We start from the raw sequence: 23,178 nt of genomic DNA, 5'->3' as shown, positions 1-23,178 counted from the left end.
CATGCTTATAATTTCATTGTGTTGGAGTACACTTTTCCAAAAGAAAAGACAGGGAATATCTTAGTCTTTAATAGTGTCAAGCAAGTGTTGACTTTTGTGTCTGAGATCTGAGAAGAAATAGGAAATTATTAAGTTAATATCTTTCTTAGTGTTGAATGAAAGTTAATGTAGTGTTTTATTTCTTTTTCATTTATTTGACTTTTTCATAGTGGTCTGTGTCTTTAGGGGTAATTATAGGCATGCTACCTATAGAAACTGATGCTTATCAAGTACAATAATAGTGAATACGTTAGTGTGATTAGGAAGGAGTCATATTAGGGTGGATAAATGAGTTTTTTGTTACCTAACAGAAATTCAGTAATTTTTGGAAATTATTTCTGTAATGATTCATAAGCTCCTTGTTCATTGAAGGTTTGTTAAGCAAATGATGAGGGAGAAAAGTCTGAAATGGCTTTAAATCTTCCAAGTTTATATAAAATGGACTTGATATTTTCTCTGAAGAAAATACGGTATGGTCTAAATCCTGCAGAGAAGAATAGAATAAAATTAACCTCTAGAATTATACTTACAAACAAAAATAGTCACTATCATATCAAATGCATAATATTTTATCAATATTTTAAGACATATAGCCCTAAGGTTAGTGACCAGAAAAATGCTATTAAATCCTTGGTATTAGTTAGTATTTGAATTAGTCATAATTGAAATGTCATATTTTCTTGTTTACTTTATAACTTTATGAATCTTTTAGTTTAGCAAAAATGTTCAAGTAATTCAGAAGTTTTGGGGGAAGATGATCCATGTGGTTTCATTACTTTTGTGTTGTACATTACCAGATCATAATTACTCTTAATTGTGAACTGTTTCAAATCCTTTTTGAAATAAGTGAAATAGAATTTCATTTAAATAGGACTGTAAAACCATTTCTAATATATTTTGAGTTATTTTTGTAATCATTATTCATTAACATGAAGAATCAAAAATAAAAATACAGTATTATTCATGTAGGTAGTCTATCACATTATTAAACAATGGGTTCTTAATTTCTGTTTTATCCTAATATTCTAAAATATTTTCTATAATAGAATACATGTGAAAGCATTGTAATTTTTATGTACTATTTAGAAGGTAAGAACACTTTAGACCTCTTACAGTGAACTTTCATGAACAGCATTTTATAGAGTCAATCAATAATATTGTTGATTAAAAAGCCTAAAAGAGAATTTCCTTTGAGAGAGTAGGTAAAATTTAGGTATTTTGAGTGGTGCATTAACCTTTCTTGTCAGTAAGAATTGACACACTGACCTTAATAGTATTTCATGGAATGTACTTTTTTCATAGGATTTGGAACCAAATGGCATTGGGTTTGAATTTAAGCTTTTTGCCACTTGCTAGTGGTGTGTATCTTTGTGAAAACTAATCTCTTTAACACTTGATTTCCTTATATATAAAATTAGAATATTAGTACCAACTTTATAGGGTTGTTGGGTAGATTAAGTGACATAGTGCCTCCAGTTGCATGGTACTCAAAAAAGGTGCCTTACTCGTAACATTTTAAAAGGATTTTTGGCTTACAAATAATTTACATTTTAATGTGCTTATCAATTAAGCAGAGAAAAGAGAAATCTGTCAATTCAGGTGTTTTTTAAAGACATTTGTAGAGAATATAGGACAGGAGTTGGACCTTGAAAAAATGGGCATGTTTATTCAGGCAAGAGCAAAAGCAAAGACACAGAGGCAGAATACACATGTACATCAGAAAGACCCAGTACGAAGGATGAAGGACTTGGGAACATATTGGAAAGTTGTGAATGAAGATAATGGCTTTTACATTGGCTATATTGGGTGAGAAATGATGCTATTTGACATTAATTTGTAGTACCTGGTTAAACTTAAGGGTGTAACAATATCCTTTTCTTATAGGTAACATAAAAAAGAATTATATATAAAATTTTGATTGGGTCTTTCTCTGCACATCTCACTTTATTTTCATGAGTCAAATTCCTATTATGTTTTGAAAAGAAAGTAGGTTCATTACAAGTAATTCAGAAACTTGGATACAAGGATATTAACTAAAAATGATTAATTGTAATGGACATCTTTCATCTTCCTTTTCATCGTCCATACTTTTTGTATCATTGTTTCTCTGGTAAATCCTGGTAACTACTACAAAAAGGAACATCATTTTTCTGGGGCAAACCATGTGACTTTAGTATTAGAAATCATTTCAAGAGCTTATTTGTTTACAGGAGTTAATTTACTATTAGAATAAGTGTAGAGTACTAGATACTATTTCTATAACATGTCAGAGATATCTTACAGTACACATTTTTATGTCTATCCTAGAGACCAAAATATATTGGTTGCATTTAATTCCATAGAGTATACTTTTAGCATAATAAGAAAAAAAAACATAACACTGGCAGAACATATATTACTTCATAAACTTTTTTCTTCTGTGCATTCAATGAATGCAGGTATATTCTAAAAAGAAAAATGCCCTGTTATATGGATCTCTGAAATACCTCACACATATGCTATTTCTCTACTCTTTATCAGGCAACCAGCTACCAGAAAGTGCCAAACATACCTATAACTATTTATAGTCTTTTTGTGATCCTTTCAGTTATAAACTATGAGAGAAATACATCTCTGAGAGTTTGAAAATACAGAGAAAGTAAATGAAAAAAGAGAATTCATCGTACAAAAATAATACAACTTTTTATTCATTATATTTCAGGAATATATTTTAGCTTATTTAAATCATAGTATATTTTAGGAACTATAAGGTAGCAAAACAGTAACAATATCAAAGACAGAGCAGAAAGTTTGGTATTAGATTGAGATTGTTGGAAACTTAGCTTTCAAAATCCACAGGTTACTTAAGAATAAGATTTTTATCTCCTTTTGCAGTCCTTTTTATGTATCTGCTAGTCCTAAAAGGGAACATTCAGGCTAATGAAATATATAGAAGGATAATTCATTTTAAATATAATTTTGTTTTGTCTTCAAAGATTATATTTCTTAGTAAGAATCAGAGTGTGTCAGGAAATTGGATCAGTAATCTTGTTCAGTTCTTTGAATAGTGATATTTTTTTCTCATGATTTGAGAATCTGTTACTCCATTTTTTTCTCTTTTTACAATTTAGTCACTTTTTTAGTTTTCTGTTTTATTCTTTTACAGTGAATTACAGCTCCGCTAAATTTTTAAAAAATTTCAAACAAATTGGACTAAATGCATTCTGTAATATAACAACTTTGTTTAACTCATTATGTATATTCATGACAGTATTTATTGCTTAGATTTTATAATATCTGTTAATTTGGGGAGAAAAGTAAGCATACTTTAATACAGAAGTGTAAATAAAATGTTTTTAAGTTGTACTAATTGGATGCAGCAAAGGACTTCTGTATCTTAAGTGGATTTTAGGGGGCTTACTAAAACAGTATGGTTAATTTGTGTAATGTTCATAGATGCGTCTTTATACTTTTCACTCCATCTCAAGGGGGATCATGACCAGATTAGGTTAAGAGGTATAACATATCTATAGAAAAGTATATAATCAGGGTTCTCCAGAGAAACAGAACTAGTAGGTTGGATAGAGAGAGGGAGAGGGATTTATTATGAGGAATTGGCTCACACGAATATGGAGGCTGAAAAGTTCTACCATCTGCTGTCTGCAAGGTGGAGACCCATGAAATGGTGGTATAATTCAGTCCAAGTCCAAAAGCCAGAGAACCTGAGAGCTGATGGTATAAATCTCAGTCAGAGGACCAGAGAGTTATGAGATGTCTAGCTCAAAAATGAGGCAGGAAAAAAGGGAAAAATTCCTCCTTCTTCTTACTTTTGTTCTACTCAAGCTCTCACCAGATTGCCTGATGTCCACCCACAATGAAGAGGGAAATCTACTGATTCCACTGATTCAAATGAGAATCTCATCCTGAGACACCTTCACATACATACCCAGAAATAATGTTTAATGTGGACACCCCTTGGCCAATTAAGTTGACACATAAAATTAACCATCACAAAAAGGGAAATAAAACAAACTGTTGCTTGATGAAGGTGATTCCTGTATAATGTTTTCTTTTGCGTTATAGAGACAAAATTAATTATAAGCCTCCCCAAGGAAAATATTAGAAATTGGATGATGATATATATGTTCTATGAATATGAAAGTTTTAACAAGCTTTGAATTTTACACATTTTTGTTACTCTTAAGTAATTTTCAGAGACAGTTGATTCCTTTTTAATGCAATAAATCCCAACATCACTACTGTTGGATTTTCTTCCTCCTCTTTGTAAAGCCAGGAAAGTCTCTTTTTGATACTGTTTTCCTTATTTTCTTATACTACATAGGTTTGTAATTTTTTGTTTACAGTTCTAGAATGTTTCTATGATTATGTGAACGACTGCTCTCTTTGGACAGTAGGTTGACCATGAAAACAGTGTAATTGTGTTATACTTTTTAGTTCAACCCAAAATATATTTATTGAGTGGGTCACTCACGCATTATGCACAAAGATTTAAAATAGGCTTCCTCCTGGTCTAGATAAACAGATGATCCAACTGATTATACTAAGTAATTCATACCAACTAATTATACAATATACCAACTAGTTATAAAATGTAGAAGACTGGGAGGCCTAAGCATAGTAGTGTTGGAACAGATTGGAGAGAAACTTACTTGCTTGGATCTATTGGAAAGACCTTCAAAGAGAAGTTGGACTTTAAAAATGAGAAGAATTTTGAAAGGCAATGAAGTGGAGACAGGGAGTATGATGGGCATTCTTGGATGAGTGATGAGCATGAACAGAGTCTGGAAGTCAGGAGAATATGGGATATATTTAGAGAATCTTAGGTAGTCTGTTGTACCTAGATAAAAAGTTGTGGTATGGGAAAAGGGAAGTAATAGGAGATGAAGATTGAATGTAGCTTACAACTTAATTTGTGTACCATTTTAAAGAATATATACTTGTTTCTTAATATGGGAAGCCATTGAAGGACTTGGAGCAATGTGCCTACATGATCAGAAGCATACTTTGTAAATATACTTCCATAGACAGAGTGGACCAGGAGAGGGTTGGATTCTGAAGGAAAGGAGACCTAATAGAAGGTTATTTCAGTGGACGTGGTAAGCCTGATTTAAGGTAGTGGCAGAAGAAAAGGAAAAGAAGGAATAAATCTGAGTTATTTAGGCATTAGAATGAGCAATGTTTTTAAATCATTTGAATGTGGAAAATAAGGAAAATGGAAGAGTTAAATTTTGAGATTTTAAAGCTTGGTTTATTAAGTAAATATTTAAATCCTTAGTTGAAAGTAGAATTAAAAGAAAAGGAATAGCTGAAGTATTATATTAAATTCCAAAGGGGGATTAAAGAGTTATATATGAAACTAGAAGGGCCTTTGGAGATTATAGGGTTCTATGTTCTAAAGAGGTACGTGAAGAATTGCTCTTGTAGGTAAGGATGAAGCCAAATGGGTAGGGTCTAGGCTTCTTACTCCCTCTGTAGCAGTGCCATTTTGATTTTATTGAATTCCTAAATATTGGTTTTACATAAAATTTTGTTTGCAAAAACAACTGGTCTTCCACTCAAAAAGAAAGTTGGAAAACTACTGCTCCAGCCCCCTTATTTCACAAATGTAGCACCAGATGTCCAAATAGGCCAATGTCTTGCTCGTCTCACAATTGACATGCGTTTTTCTAAAATGCCTACATGACACTCAAGCAGCCATGTGGAGATCCCAGGAAGCCGCTGGAAATGTGAAACTCAAAGACAAATCAAGGCTAAACCAAAGTGAGAATTTACACTATAAAAACAAATAGTATTATCCAGAAAGAAGGTGTTGGAGTATAAAGAAGGTCGAGGAACAGATCTTGGGAAACCACTGTCTCTGAGGAATAAAAAGAAAGGGAATCAGTAAGTGAAATGGATAAAGAAGCACTAAATAGGCAGAGACCAGACCAATGTGTACATGTTAAGAGCCTGAATTTTGGCTGAAGAAAGCCCTGAGTTTGAAACCACTCCTGCTACTTACTTTATGGCTGTGCGCAAGCACTCACAGCCTAGTTTCTCTGTCTGTGGGAATACTAGACCCTATCTCAATGAGTTGTTACGAGAAGTAAATGAGATATAAACAAAGCTTTAATGGAGTATGTGGCACATAGTTAAGTGTTATATAAACACTATTTTTTTTCATTGAAGTATAGTTGATTTACAATGTCGTGCCAATCTCTGCTGTGCAGCAAAATGACTCAGTTATACACATATAGACATTTTAAAATATTCTTTTCCATTATGGTTTATCACAGGATATTGAATATAGTTCCCTGGGCTATACAATAGGACCTTGTTGGTTATCCATTCTAAATTTCTAATAGACAGAGAGAATAGTATTTCAGAAACCAAGAGAGTGTCAAGAAATAGAGGTTGAAAATCATTGTCTAAAACCATAGATAAGTGCAGTGTGATGAAGATCAAGAGGAAATCAAAGGATTTTTTAGAATTTCAGATAATATTCACAGCTTCAAGAGAATGGTAGAGACAGAAATCAAATCACAGTAAGCTTTAAGCATGAGAAGTGAGAAAGTGGTAGCAAGAATTGTAGATATATCTAAGATGTTTTATGATTGAAAAAAAAGTCAGAGGAAGACAAGGTTAGTGAAGTTTTATTTTTAGGATTAAGTGCAGTTGTGGAAGGGAAGGCATGAGACAAAAATGAATGAAGCAAGGTCATGTGGGAAGTAGGATTACAAGTAGAGGAATTGCCTCTTCATTTGTTGCAAAAGAGGACAAGTGGAGATATAAATATATATGTACTCTATATTTAGAGGTGTTGAGAGAGACCAAGATTGGTTTCCATTTTTTACTGAAACATGATGATCATCTGCCAAAATTAAGTGTTTTGACATGAAAGACTTAAAAAAATAGAAAAATTGTAGATCCGTGCTATAGAAAGAAGAGAATCAGCTACAGAAGGGTAAAAAGGTCAATGTGCTACTTTGATGGCTTATGGTAGTCATGAGGCATGAAGTGTAGCAGAGCCAATAGCATGTAATAAACATATAATAAACATAGTGAATGGAAAATGGATAACATCTAATACATTTACAAAGTAAAATTATTATTCAAATTAAGGAATTTGAATCAGTTTGCTCCTTACTAAATGGAATTTTATAAACTCTTTAAGTTACTTTTAATTAGTAATGATTGAAAAGAAATAGCTACCTTATAAAATCTCCTAAGTGTGATAGGTATTAGAAATTACTTTTTTTATTATTTTCTTCTTAAGTTTTCTGGTTATTTTATTATTTTTCTCTTTCTACCTTTCCTCCTAAAAAATGAGAAAGCATCTGTATTGTATAACATTCTATAGATGGTGCTAAAGATGTTTAAGTGATAATTGATAAGATTTTATTTTGAAATATTATTTGTTTAATCTCAATTTGTTACATTTTCTTGTGTTTTGTTTTAGAATATTTAGAATATTTTAACCTTTAGCACTGCCATATTACAATGGACATTGGGAGGAAGGAGCAAGCTTTCCAGTAACAGTTTTCATTTGCTTTGCTTACTATCTGCTTATCTTTTTTGAATCTCACTTTTAACAATTAAAATATACTTTCTCATTTCTTTCCTGAGTCTCATTTATATTCTTGTTTCTACCATGCTTGCAGTCATTTTCTTACTCTACCTCGCTCCAGATACAGTCAGACCATTGAACATCATCACAGGGATGGCAGGTATATTTTTCTTACAATTGAGTCTGTTCGTAGAATTGCATGTGCCTGTCTATTGATATGATATAACTCACTTCTATTTTTGTTTTTTATATATACATATATGGTTATTGATGAAATATAGAAGTATCATCCTTATAAAATAGTAGAAAATAAAGCATATATAAACACTTTAATTGTATTAAGATGTCAAAAATATAGCTTCCCCTAATGGGCTAGGATCATCTCTTTGATGATTCTAAAAGTTTAACTCACCAGAAATTACATTTGACTCTTATTACGTACAAAAGTAGAATAACAGTATTATTAAAAATTAATTGCATTTGACAGCTCACCTTCCTCTGCAGCACTAGTTGATAATTAGATATTTAGGCAGCACTAGTTGAGCGGTACATATCTTAACAACCCACTTCCCCCACCTCCCTCTGCAGTCAGTCCTTGAACGTGCTTAGGTTGGACTGAGGTTTATGAGGGTAAACTCAGGTTTATTGTTACCTTGTCAAAGGTGGCTGTGATCTACTCGTTGGTCATAGTAGATGAACCCAGATCCCTGGAGAATACTGGGTCTGTCTACCCAGACCTAGTATTTCTAGTCTAGCACCATTCTCCTTGTACTGAAGGGAAATATAAATTACCTGGCATTTAACAGAAAGGAGGATTAGCTTTCTAGTTAATCCTAGAAGGAAATCGAGTGGGGAAAGAAGATCTGTAAAGCTTGCAGTTTCTCAAGGCTAAACGTAGCTTTAGGGATTTGAGCCAGTTCAGTGACAACATTTTTAGGCCCGGTAGGCAGGGAAAAGAATGGCAATGACAATGTGGTTGTGGATTCAGCTGTATAGATAAGGAATTATGTGCTGTACTCACTCTGACTATGGTTTCAAAGTGATTGGGTTATGTGTGACCACTTTTATCCTATTAGTTTAGTTAATTAAGAGTTGATAATGAAAGAGCTTAGAAAAAAATAATTGAAACTAATGGGTAAATTCCTAAGGATTGAATTCATTTAGACAAATGTGGAAGGAAACATAGAGATATCATCAATAATAAATTCTAATAATTCAAATTTTGTGATGTCTTTCAGTAAATGTAATTGAAATTTAGTGCCTTCCAGTTTATTATATGATAGTGGTTATTGCTATATTTTATTTTCTTTTACATTTCTCAGTCTCTTTTTCTGTTATTTTGCTTCAATACTAAATAATTTTTACTTTGCTGTTGTTAATGTCTTTTATTTTTATTATTGCTGTATATTACATTCAGACTTTCTTGGTTGCAATGATCATACATTTATCTTACAAAAATGTGAAAAGCAGTTTTATAATTTATAACTGGGCAAAAAACAGTTTTATAATCCTTATAATTGGGCAAGACCTTTCTTAAGGTGGGTGGCATGAATGAGACATTACTGATTATAGGCTTATTCTTCTTACACTGGTATCTTTCCATTTAAATATAAATTAAGATCATGAACCACATTAGTTTTTTATACTCTGTATTTTTCTTAATTATCAATAAGTAGCTTGTCTGCTTCATATCATTTATTCTTTCAGTAACCCAACATAGATAGAACCAGTTCTTGATCAGCTCTAGGTTGGTTATCAATTTCATATACTTACTCAAATTCTCAATCTCAGCCTAACTGGCCTATTTTGAAAGAGAGATTTCTGAATTGTCTTTTGTACCATAATTTAGTTTATATTCAGGAAACACAATATCATTGATGTTTATAGTAAAGTAAAACAAGGTTAGAAAAATCAGTTTTAGAAAACAAGTTATCAAATAACTTACTATAAGATTTGCTGTCACTTAAATGATTCAAATTTGTGAGTCTAGTGTACACCTACTCTGGAAAAGTTGGATAGATTTTGTGAGAATGCAGTCTTGAGTTGCTTTTAAAAATATTATCTTTAATCGTTATTAGTTTGACACATACAAAAGAATGTGTGCATGTTTCAAAGCATAGTAATAAAATAAGCATTTATGAATCTACTACCCGAACCAAGAACAGAATATATGGTTGGTTACACTCCTTGCGTCTACCTATAGGCTCCTTGCCTATTGCATTCGTATGCCTCTTCCAAAGAAGTAGTAAATGCTGTACTGAATATTCAGCTTAATATTTCCTCCCTTTGTTTTTTTTTTAAAGTGACTTTGATCATTTATTTCACTCTGCTAACTTTCTGAGTTACTCAGTCCCTCTGACTCGCACTTCAATCCACTATGAGGTTCTGGGGATTGTTGAAAATATAAAAACTCATCTAGTCACCTATCCCTTCTTCTTTATTTATTACCGTAATATTCCATGCTTCTTGTTTAACCCCTGTACCTTTGTAGGTAATGCAACTGAACATAATCACCCATTTCCCTTACACGTTGATATCATCTGTTGACCTCTTGGTTATGCTATTTTATGCATGTGGCTTTAGTCTTCCTCTTTATCACAATTTCTGCCATGAGCCTGAGTGCTATTAGCATTCACCTGAATGATCTATTCAGCACCCACTCACTTCCTTGACCATCTCGAATTGGAGGTAGTGAACTTTACCCCCAGTTCTACTTCACTCAGTCACTCCCATGGCCATGCTCTGAATATTATCATCACTTGAAATTGTTCTACCTTTGAAATCTTTTAAATTTTTAAAAAATTTTTAATATTTTATATAATTTTTAAAGGTTACTTTCCATTTACAATTATTACAAAATACTTCACTCTTGGACAAGAACTACACATGGTTCTTTCTTATTCTTTCATTGAGTTACTTTTAACTCACTGGTTCTTTTATCTCAATAGACAACTCCACTCTCTTTACCCATTTACCTTTCCCAATTAGTCTCCACTTTTCTTTACTTACTTACATATCCAGAGGTTGAATCCATTCTCAGAAATATCCTCAGTTCCCTTGCAACATTGTTCTGCTTTTGCCTATTTGACAAAGTCCAAATGTGGATCAATCTCTGTCTCTTGCCAAATGGTTTTTGATCTAAATTACCCAAGTTCTCCCTAACTACCTACTTGAGAAAAAATAACTGAACATTTAAAGGAAAAGTGACCTCTTTATTGAGGATTGTGGGAAGAATAAAAAGAAATTGGCACCAACTTTCTAAGTATCCAGTTTCCTGGTCTAGATTTCAAGGTGGCATTAACTATCATGGTCTGGGAATTCCCTTTCTGTGAATAAATATGTGTTAATAGTTCCGAGTAGACCATAGTTTGGCTGTATGAAATCTGGAATTTTCTGAATGGAATAAATGTAGTAAACTCAACATGGCATCTCCAATATGTGAAGAATCAGAACAATTGGTCTCTCTGTTTCATGTTTGTAAAATGAAATATTACGAGTGCTTTCTCTTTGGAACAGATGAAGAAAAGCTTAAATAATGTTTGCTAAACTTCTTTTATATTACTTCAGGAAACAAATGTTTAACTAATATTAAGAATCAAAACTTTTTTATCTTCTGAACAGGTTATGCTGACCAGTGCAAAATTATCTCTGATCATTGTGTATTTTAAAACACATTCAACATTTAAACAAACATATTTAGAATGGATATCAGGTTACCTTTTATTGATTTCCCTTTAAGATATATTCTTTATTTCAATAAATATATCTTTTATATTTTAAAATTTACCCCCAACCCTACTTTTCCTCCTAGTAATTATCTTTACTTAAAGCTATACATAACATATTAAGGAATCACTGACATTGCTGGTGGAAAACGTGGCAACTTTTACATAAAAATGTGATGGAGGAGATGACAACTAGGCTATATCTTAAAGGAAGAATTAGAATTATTTAAGGGGAGGTAAGGTAGGATGTTGGTGGAATTTTCAAGAAATGTGTGAGCAAAGTTACTAAAGTAATAAACACCATGTTTTAGTGCTGTTGGAGCATTAGACACAAGGCAGGGAATAACAAGAAATGAATCTGGAATGATAGAGATGGTCCCGATTATGAATAACCTTGTATACTCTGTTAAGGAACTTAGGTCTAAGACTGTACGTGATAGAAGTACTTTGAAGAGTTTTAGTTTGGGGATGGGTATAATACTATAATATAGTATTATAGTATTATAGTATTAATTAATTAATTAAATATTATAGTTTAGTTTGGGGATGGCTATAATAATGGAATAATATAACACACTAGAACTATTTACTCACTCTAGAATAATTACTCTAGAGACTCTGTGGGTGGTTGATTTGAGAGAAAAGGGTATGGAAAAGAAAAGCACATACCGAGGTATTTGCCTTGTTCTAGGACAGCAGAAACTCTTTGAGGGCCTGAACTAAGTAAGGTAGTGGATGGAGAGATCGAAGATGAGCGTTAATCAATTAAAATCAATAATACTTGGTAAACAATGCGATCTGGATGTTGAGGGGGAACCAAGAGTCAAGAAACGCTCCTAATCTTACAGCTTGGGTAACTGGGTGCCTGTGGTACCTTAACAAAGATGGGGGGAATTGTTAGGAGAGGAATCAGTTTAGGTGAGAGACAAGTTCAGTTTTGGAATTATTGAGAGGGCTAAGAGGAAACCTCTAGCAAGGAGTAAAATAAATAATTTTCAAGCTTAAAGAAGTAGTTTAGCCTACGTAGAGCAATTTGCGAGTAACTTTACTACTAGTGGGAAGTAGCCACAAAAATGAAAGTGAAATCAACCAGAAAGACTACCCATGAAATGAGAGCCAAGGAGTTTTCCTCTGCCATGGGAAACATTAACATTTAAGTGGTAGACGAAGGAAGAGAAATTTCTGAAGGACATAGTGAAGGAAGAATGAGAAAAGTAAGAAGAATAGAGCTAAAAAATTAGAGAGTTTTAAGAAGGAAGAAATAATGTCAGCAATAAAAATAATAAATGAAAAATGCCCATTGATTTGTCAAGGGAAAAGTCATTGGTGACTTCCACTGATGATTTTGGAAGGGTAGTGAGGGAAGAAAGGCAGAATTCAGTGGCCTGAGGCATGAGTGGGAGATAAGAAAATAAATACACCAAAAGAGTGTGGAGGAGAAGTATTAGATAGGGGTATGTGATACCAGAGTAGGTTTCTTTCTTTTAGAATAAGAAATATACCCTGTGTTGACAGGCTTGGAGGAAAGAATGCTTTAGGAAAAAAATATAGGTTGAAAACACAGGAAAAAGAGGATGACTGGAGGAAAGGTCTTAGAGCAGTAGGTAGGGCTAACCACACAGATGGAGTTTGTAAGCATAAAGAAGCTCTTATTTACCATTGAGACAGGAGGAAAATAGATGAGAGAGTTGGAACTAAGTAAGTTTTTAAAGGATGTTAAATTGAAGGTAATTTTGTTTGATAACCTCAATTTTGTTGTTGCTGTAATTGAGATTACATGATTGTTTTTGAGACAAATTCCTGAGGATTCCCAGAGGTTGAATACGATGTTTGATTGAAAATGAGAAAGTTTAAATAGTTGTTGGGTAAAAACTGATGGGAACTGATTCAATATAAGTAAAAAGATTTTTGGTGATGCCACCACGGCAAATGTTGGAAACCATGAATCTGCAATGTGCCAACCTGTATGAATGTATGCTTTGCTTAAGCAATACCCAGTTGCCTAGATGTTGAAGAATCAGATTATGGCATTGAACCAATTTTAGGGTTTTGATGAATGTTTGGAAGATTTGGTATAGAAGGGCATCTGAGTGTTTTTATAGGAGGGGTTCAGATGATCAATCATAGAGTCTAGGATGAGAAGGATGGAAGAAAAGCAAAGAGGGTGCTATATACTGGCAGGAATTGGTTGGACCAAGGAACAAAAAGTATCAAATGGAGATCAAGTAAATTGGGAGTGAGATTATAAAACACCTGGCAGAAATAATGATTGTCATCAGTTTGAGATATTGGAGTTTAATATTTCTGAGTTTAAATAGTTTCATTGGATTCTAAGATCCACAGTATTTCCCCAGGAGGGAGCACTGATGCAGGGAAAAAGTGACAATTATTGAAGTTTTGAAGATCCAAGAGTTGTGGTTCAAGATTATTGAACAATTTTCTGCATGTGCATTGAAATCTCCTAGCATTACCATAGGAATTACGGTAAAGAAGACGGCTGAAAACCAATTACTCAAATTATCAGTGACGGGCTTCCCTGGTGGCGCAGTGGTTGAGAATCTGCCTGCCAATGCAGGGGACACGGGTTCGAGCCCTGGTCTGGGAAGATCCCACATGCCGCGGAGCGACTAGGCCCGTGAGCCACAATTGCTGAGCCTGCGCGTCTGGAGCCTGTGCTCCGCAACAAGAGAGGCCGTGACAGTGAGAGGCCCGCGCACCGCGATGAAGAGTGGCCCCCACTTGCCGCAACTAGAGAAAGCCCTCGCACAGAAACGAAGACCCAACACAGCCATAAATAAATAAATAAATAATTAAAAAAAAATTATCAGTGACTAAGGGATAGTGATTGGAAGTTGGATAGATATTAGCAACCTGAATTAATAATGGATCTTATAGCCAAGGGGCATGCTTAATAGAAATAAGGACATGTACATTACAGTGGGAGACTAATAGCCAGAGTGTCTCTAGGGAACCAATCTCTCCTGAATCCATGGACTTTGAAATGTGAAAGAATAAGTAGCTTCTGCAGGTGAGAGTTACACTGGAAGGAGAGTCTGCAGAGCTGAGCTAAATGTTATTTAAGGTAGGGATATGCAGAAACCATTCTGCAGAATGGTTGATGACGTAAGGAAGTTAGTTAACAATGGATGAGGATTCTTGAAAATATAGCTAAGAGAATCAGAGAAGATTAAAATGGTACAGAAGAGAGTACAAGAAATGAAGAATTTAGAGAGAAGATATCAGGGGCAATTGGGCTTGCCCTTTACTTGATACTAAGAATTACAGAGGTAAGATGCTTAAATAGAAGTGATATACCTCAACTATCCTAAATTTATCCTAAGTTGTTCTGGTGCCAGAATTGGAAGTTGTTTTGGTGCCAGAACTGAGTTAGGTTCTGGGAAGGGTCTGACCTGAGGCTAGAGTAGTGCTGAGGGATGCCATCGCGTTTGAAGAGAGGTAGTGAATGGTCTTTTCTTAAGGTATTTGGGGCCATGACTAGGACCCTAATTAGAGAAAGGTTTCTTACAAAACTAGTGGAGTCACAGGAGGATGAGATTCCTGTGTGGAATGTAGAATGTTTTCCTGTAGATGCCCTATCTGAGAAGTATACTGAAAGCCCTTAGTGAATGGGATCAAATCTAAGTAATTCACACTTCCTGAGCTACCCCTCCCCTTTTTGCCTTAATTTCTTTGCTTTGTTACAAACCTTCTCCTTTCCTCTTAGAAGCATTTTCTTATCCATCACAAGTAATCTTCTATTTGTGTTTCTGACTGTACACTTTCTTAATTTCTCTGGAATTTTCCTCCATTCATTATTTCTTGTTTCTCTTACATTTCAACCTCTCTTACTTTACTAATTTGTTTTTCCTCAAATTGTTACGGAGGACTGTTGAAATCTCCTTAATAATACCTTCTTTCTATTCTGCCACACCTTCAAGCTCCCTTGAGAATGATCAATTTCTCTCTCTTACTTAGGTCATGTTTCTTGACTATGTATTTTTACATATGCTTTCTCCACTCCTTCATCAGCTCCTAAGCTTTAACCCTCTACAGTCGGACCTCTGCTTCCAGCACTTTATTTTAAATGATTTTCTCCATGGTTCTTATTTGCTGTATCTTTTTACACATATTTATCCTTGTTATGTCCTTGCATCTGCCATTATTAACCACTTTTCTTTTTAGCCTCTCATGAATAGTGAAATATTAATATAATGCAGTGACTTCTCAAGCTGTCTGATTATCTGACTGACATCTGTACAAGAATATTCTTGCAATGCTTCACAAATTTAAGTCCAAACCTGAAGTTACTCTCGCTCTTCCCAAGAATTCTTCTATTTCTGTTAATAGATCATCCTTTCATTTTGGAGGCTGGGAATCTCAGGCTCTTTCTTTGGTTTATTCATGTCTTTCATTTAATTCATATGGTGATTTGCCAAACATTATATAGAGGAAAAAAAAAAACCATCCCTGGTCAAAGAAGTTAACAGGCTTTAGAACCAAGAAAGCGCAATTCAAATTCCAGCTCAAAAAATATCTAATTGTGTGACTTTGACCAAGTTTCTGTGAGCCTTAATTTGCTTATTTCTAAAATGAGAGAGATTGAATTATACAATTTCTGAGATTCCTTCTAACCTTAAAATTCTGTTTGTATAATTCTGTATATTGTATATTTTGTACATTGTGATTTATGTTTGTCATCCATACCTTCTTCTGTTTCCAAACTTTAACTACAAGTTAGCCTTTTCCTACTGTAATTCATTCCATACACTACTGCTGAAGTCATCTTCTTAATTCATTACTTAAAAAGTACCTTTATTCAGAACTTTTTGGTCACTCTCACTGAAAATTAAACCCTGTCTTAACCTCTTAACTAGATGTTTAAGATCTCTGTAAACTGACTCCAAGCTAATTTTCTAACATTTTACCACATTCTACTTTCTGTTATTTCTAGTATTTCCATTTGACTCTTTTTCTCCCCTCCAACCAGATTTATTGACCATAACAAAATTCTGTATACAAAGTGACCTAGACCTGTTGCTTCAAAACAAGATCTTTTCTTACTAACATTTTGATAGGTCAGTCCATACAATGTCAAAAAGTGCTTACTCTAAAATTAATAGAAAAATGTCCAATGCATATTAAATGAATGACCTAACTATTGAAACTTTAATAACTCTTTAAGATAATTAACATAGGTAGACTGTAGTCCCCATCACAGGCTTCTGGAGAACTGACATGAGACATCAGAAGGCCATTTTGTGCAATGCCACTGTGACGCCTTTGTGTTTCTGGATCATGATGTTCCCACTGTCTGATTCTAGACACAACACAGGAATATCAGTGGGGTCAGAGGTTAGCTTAGCTGCTTGCTGGGCTAGAACAGATATCACCCGCACCTGCTCATCTGACCGGGTCCCACGGCAGGCCAGGTTAAGTCCCTGTGAATCTGTGACCAGGACTCCATCAATGGATGGATTCTTCACTGTGTCCTCCAAGTGCTACTCAGAAGTCGCCTCCATCCCACCCACTGTGTGCCAGGCCCAGGACCGCACAGCACATGGCGTCTTTCTTCACCACTGGCCTCCTGTTTGACTCTTTTTTATGGTCGCCGTCTATCTGCTGATATTTCTTCAGCTTTTCATGCAGGAGATATTGTTCATCCTTTCTAAGATAGTCTTTAACATGCCAATCATATAATATTTTAAATTCCCTGCCTGATAGTCCCAACATGTGTCCTAGCTGAGTCTGACTCTGTTGATTGTTTTGTCTCTTGACACTGGGCCTTATCTTTCTTGCTTTTTGATGTTTCTAGTAATTTTGACTGTTAGACGTCATGTCATCATTAGTGACTGAGGCAGATAGTATTTATGCCTGAAAATGTGCATACCTTTTGTTCTGTGTGTATGTATGTGTATTTAGGAGGGGATTAATCAGTCCTCTGACTACTACCTCTATGTGATTTGAACTGACATTATGAAGTAACAGCTAGGGGCAGCAGGCAGCAGTGTATATGAGGAGTTTCCACTATCCATGTAAAACTAGCAAACAAAAGAAATGCTAGTGAATTGTTCAAAGTTGACCAATGAAACTTTTGAACATGGCACTCAGATATTCTAGAGTGAGGAACATGCCTAATCACATTTACTCATGTCATACAATAGCAATGCATAATTTGGTTCTTTAGAGATACATCTTTAAGATACATCTTTAAGATGTTTGATATTTTATGGAATCTTTGAGGACCTGGGAAGGTAAAACATACTATCAATACTTTAGTGAGATAACTTGAATTTCTTACAGTTAACAAAATGGTGTTATACTTCAACATCAACTGAAAATGGAAACTATTTAGTAAAATAAGAATTTTATAGATAGAGGGTGGTAATCATATCATCTCTCAGGATTTTGAAAAAACAGATTTTAAAGATGTATTAATTCGCTGTATGTTCATTGTTGCTGAGTAAATAATCTTGCTTATTTGTTGTTTTGTTTCTGTTATTTTTGAAGTAAAAATGAAATAACATTGAGAATTATAACTACTATAACTGCTATAACTACTAATAAAATACTCAAAATATCCTCAAGATATTTATATTTTACATGTTTCTGTGTGTGCATGTCTACTAATACAATATATCTTTATTGTTCTGGAGAATATTGGGGTAATCTTTTCTTCTTGCTGTTTCCAACATTGGCTATTTTTAAGAAAATACTTCTATAGATAAGGGAACACTTTACTTCTCTTTTTGATGATAAAATAGGGTTATGAGAAATAGTAACATGTTTTTCTACATTAAAAGTGTCTTGCTTTCTCTCATCAATATGTGTATTATTACCATTTTCACATGTTAGATTGTTATTAACTTGGCTGACCCTAGATATTGCTGTTATTTTTGAATAAAATCATTTACTTTTAACTAACATACAGAACTTAATGTTTAACTGAACAGAAATGCTCTGTAAAAAAAAAAAATGCTATTGTGCCCAAGGAAAATTAATCTATCTTCCTCCAAAATAATAAAATATTACTCTTCATACACATGGTAAATAAGTATTTCTGAATATGTACTTATTACCATGGTATTTTGTGTACTTGCAATTCTCTTAACTTTGGAAGCAATGCTAAAATAATATAGAGTTTTTAAAAAGTTAAACTGTACCTTGCACAATATGATGAGCATGAAAATTATAGAGTTGAATTATATAATTGCTTTAAATTACTTGATATGTTATACAAATATATAACATATTTTATATTAATTACCCTAAAATATCTCATTTTAAAATTCTGTAATATATTTATTTCTTCAATTATGCAGCTAATGCTCAGAAAATCTCTAAACATTGAAGGTGTTTTATCAAAAGTATAATGCTGCTGCTGTTAATCAGCTTACTATATTACATAATATAGATATAGGGAAGTCATTTCTTGCCCCAAACATGAGATTATACTTCTTGTCCTTCAGAGATACATCCAAATTTATTTTTAAGATTTCAGCTTTATAAAGAAATAATTTCTTTATAAAAAAGAAAAAATAGTAATTCCTAAGTAGCTTTACTTTTTACAAGTCTATTTTTTTAAAAAAACCCTATTACATTTACTTATCTCATCTTTACAGTATAAATGCAAAATAAGTCTGTCTGATTTAACATAAACTCTAAAGTCTGAGTTACATTCTAGGACAATTTTCATTGATATCTGAATAATACTTTGAAGCATTGTGATGTTTGTTTTTCACTTTTTTAGTATTCTTAGTATTCTATCGTATTTAGAGAGATAGTCTACATTGAGCTTATGTTGATCTGGAGTTGTATCATTGCAATGGTTGTATGTAAGTGAAAGAAAATGCTCACTGGCCTATTCTTTTCTGTTACACTGCATAACTCCCATGTACTTTGAGACTAGGAGAAGTAAGTAGCAAAGGTGATGAAATAAGTAGGAAGCTGTGCCAGATACCTGGAAATTAAAAAATCTTTCAAAGGCGACTATACGAGAGGAAAAATGATTGAAAACGTACAACTTCGCTTGATGATTATAAAATGATTTTTCCCTTAGAAATCCTCATCAAATCTGCACGTACTATCATATGCTTTTAAAGCTGGGTTGTTACAATACTGGGTCTTGTTTCAATAGTGTCAGTCAATATAATTCAAAAAGAGTCATGTACCACAATGTTTATTGCAGCTCTATTTACAATATCCAGGACATGGAAGCAACCTAAGTGTCCATCGACAGGTGAATGGATAAAGAAGATGTGGCACATATATACAATGGAATATTACTCAGCCATAAAAAGAAACGAAATTGAGTTATTTGTAGTGAGGTGGATGGACCTAGAGTCTGTCATACAGAGTTAAGTAAGTCAGAAAGAGAAAAACAAATACCGCATGCTAACACATATATGTGGAATCTAAAAAGAAAAAAAATAATGGTTCTGAAGAACGTAAGGGCAGGACAGGAATAAAGACACAGACATAGAGAATGGATTTGAGGACACGGGGAGGGGGAAGGGGAAGCTGGGACAAAGTGAGAGAGTGACATGGACATATATACACTACCAAATGTAAAATAGCTAGCTAGTGGGAAGCAGCCACATAGCACAGGGAGATCAGCTCGGTGCTTTGTGACCACCTAGAGGGGTGGGATAGGGAGGGTGGGAGGGAGACGCAAGAGGGAGGAGATATGGGGATATATGTATATGTATAGCTGATTCACTTTGTTATAAAGCAGACACTAACACACCTTTGTAAAGCAATTATACTCCAGTAAAGATGTTAAAAGAAAAAAAAAAAAGATGTTGTGAAGACACAGGGAGAAGACAGCCATGTACAAGCCGAGGAGAGAAGTTTCAGGAGAAACCAACCCTGCCAACTACTTGATCTTGAACTTCCAGGCTCCAGAGCTGTAAGAAAATAAATTCTGTGGTTTAAAAAAATATGAATTAGCTCTATTTGTGGAGTATCCTCTGCAAACGCTTGCAGTTTGGAATAGCAGCCACTAAATAAGCAGAGCTGTAATCTGTATCTATCCAGGTAAATGGCACATACAAACTCTGAACTATTTTAAACATATATACCAGAAAATGTAAACTATTTAAGAATAGAATTCTGACAGATATTAAATCACTTTTAAAAGACAACCAAATTATTTACCTAAGAAAGATTTAAATATACAGGTCAGTGTTTCCTAACTTTTATATGGCTTGATTTTGTCAGTCTTGTAAAATCTGTTTACCCTTTTTAGAATAATATTTTGAAATACTTAAGGTAAAATAAAGTAAATAAGTAGGATCACAAAGGAAACTATTTACATTGAAATACAGACCCCAAGTTCAGGAACCCAGGTAGGCACTTAAATATTTTATGCCTTGCAAATGGTTATCTATTATTTCCCATGCCTCAGTTGCTACTATTCAAAATTAATTATTTATAAGTTATTACCTTAAAATTAAAACTCACTAAGAATTTAGGTGGAAGTTGGCAAGTTTTATATCTCAGTCCCTTAAAGAACCTGCTATGAAGCTGGGTATTATATATGAGACTTAGGCATTGCTGCTTTCAATTTTCTCAGCAATAATCTTAGTTCTCACCTAGTAAGACCTTTTCTTACCCAATTGTGGGAGCAGGAGCCTATCTTGACCTTCTACTGTGTTATCAAAGTTTAAAATATGATAGCTTTCCCCTCCCCTGAACTGTGGTGGAACATTTCAGTAAATGTCTACCTTCTACTGTGGTTCTTGTCATGTTTCACTTATTAAACAATTTTCATTTCACGCTATGGAAATCATATAATTCATATTATTGATGAATATGGAAAGAAAAGTATAAGTAAAATTTAAAACATTGATTATAATCTTCAAACAACCTTTTCACTAAAGAAATTTTTTTAAGGGATATTTCCTAAAGAGTGACCTGTTTTCTTTAAAAATAATAGTATCCTTTCAAGGACATAGAACTTAGCAACACATTTGAAATAATTCTCTGGATTTCACTCACGATTATATATTTCAATTATTAAAATATAGTGTCAAAGAAGTGTAAGTGTATATCCTGATATTTCACGTTCCACTTGGAAAAATTACTCGATGGAATCAGAATAAATCAAATTTTGCATAAATAAGTGAAATATTAACTTAATTTTCTGTTGGGATAGTCATAGATATTCCAGAAAGTTGTGTTACTACATGTTATATAATGAAATAAGTTTGTTACTTATTTAAGATAATAGGAAATATGAAAATAATGTAAAGATTGGTACTTTCCAAAAATAGGTTTTAAGGAATCTAAGGTATATACATCCCTTTGATTCTGGTTACCTATTGTGTTGAATATATACAAAGATATGTACACCAACAACATTTAACAAATATTGAGCATATTTCTTTCTTTTTTTTTTTAATATCAATTTATTTATATATTTATTTTGGGCTGCATTGGGTCTTTGTTGCTGTACATGGGCTTTCTCTAGTTGCAATGAGCGGGGGCTACTCTTCGTTGCGGTGCGCGGACTCTAGGCACGTGGGCTTCGGTAGTTGTGACACGCGGGCTCAATAGTTGTGGCTCGCGGGCTCTAGAGCTCAGGCTCAGTAGTTGTGGTACATGGGCTTATTTGCTCTGCGGCATGTGGGATCTTCCCAGCCCAGGGATCAAACCTGTATCCCCTACATTGGCAGGCAGATTCTTAACCACTGTGCCACGAGGGAAGTCCTGAGCATATTTATTTCTAAAGAGGAGTGTTCTCTCTAAAATAGTTTTTCAGGAACAAAAATAGAATTATGATTTCTTACACTATCAGGTTGCCTTTTCATTTCTCTCTTTGACTAGTAATTGAATATTGTATATGTATTTACATTTAATCTCAGCTTCTTTTGACATATTCTGGATACACTTATAAAAAAACTAAATTCTTAAGAAATCAATCATATTATAGTACATGGACTTAAAAATAGTTTAAAAATTATTTGTCTTATATGTTACCCTATGAATTTAAAGTGTGAGATAATCGCAAGATAATGTTGTAGAGTAAATCCAGTATCCAGTTCCTAAAGTCATCTAATCTAATGCCTACTGGTCCAATATGCCACATAATTACTTACATTTGGGAAATTGTGTCATTTCTTTTCTGATTTTTCTTTAATTGCTTGCCTTTTTCATTATCAAAAATAAAATTGAGAGAATTTATAGGTAAAGTGGAAGTCCTTAATACATTAGTCTTGAGGGAGACTACTGCTTTCTTTACTGTCTATAGTATATAAACATTTCCATTGCCGTGGTTACAACTACATGCGGGGGTAATAGTTTCATTTGAAGTATACTTTGGAGTATGTGTTACTTTGGAGTCCTAGAGCCAAAGCTAGTGTTTTTTGGGTTGTTCCATAGATAGTGGGGCTGGTGTTAGGAGACATTTACTGAATACATGTTAGATGTAAAAGCATTATGCTAGACTCCAGGGATACACAAATTAGTATTGATAGGTTATTCATTTGAGTCTGCTTCTTTCAAGAAGGATTAGGTTTTTTTTTTTTTAATTATTATTAATTAATTAATTTATTTTTTTGGCTGTGTTGGGTCTTCGTTTCTGTGCGAGGACTTCCTCTAGCTGCGGCAAGCAGGGGCCACTCTTCATCGCGGTGCGCGGGCCTCTCACTATCGTGGCCTCTCTTGTTGCGGAGCACAGGCTCCAGACACGCAGGCTCAGTAGTTGTGGCTCACGGGCCTAGTTGCTCTGCGGCATGTGGGATCTTCCCAGACCAGGGCTCGAACCCGTGTCCCCTGCATTGGCAGGCAGATTCTCAACCACTGCGCCACCAGGGAAGCCCAAGGATTAGGTTTTGATGTTAGATTTATTTGTGGTCAAATTGTGTGAAA

At 34.0% G+C, this 23,178-nt stretch overlaps 1 protein-coding gene and 1 pseudogene across 36 annotated transcripts in view; one reads left to right on the top strand and one right to left on the bottom strand.

The window, feature by feature from the left end:
* Positions 1–23,178, top strand: part of RIMS2 (regulating synaptic membrane exocytosis 2) — a 597,264-nt gene that overhangs the window by 374,902 nt on the left and 199,184 nt on the right. For 14 of the 36 annotated variants that reach the window (XM_059902168.1, XM_059902157.1, XM_059902162.1 and 11 more), the window contains one exon: positions 7,680–7,745. The exons of the other annotated variants lie outside the window; for them this stretch is intronic. In XM_059902168.1, the coding sequence (XP_059758151.1) occupies positions 7,680–7,745 (66 nt within the window). The remainder of the gene's footprint in view (positions 1–7,679; positions 7,746–23,178) is intronic. 36 annotated transcript variants of the gene reach the window in all.
* LOC132352072 (ragulator complex protein LAMTOR5-like) lies at positions 16,554–16,829 on the bottom strand (annotated as a pseudogene).

This window comes from Balaenoptera ricei, chromosome 17, assembly GCF_028023285.1.
Source record: "Balaenoptera ricei isolate mBalRic1 chromosome 17, mBalRic1.hap2, whole genome shotgun sequence".
In the NCBI taxonomy this organism is placed as follows: domain Eukaryota; kingdom Metazoa; phylum Chordata; class Mammalia; order Artiodactyla; family Balaenopteridae; genus Balaenoptera; species Balaenoptera ricei.
The sequence above is the reverse complement of the archived record's forward strand: the minus strand, read 5'-3'. Positions and strand labels throughout refer to the sequence as shown.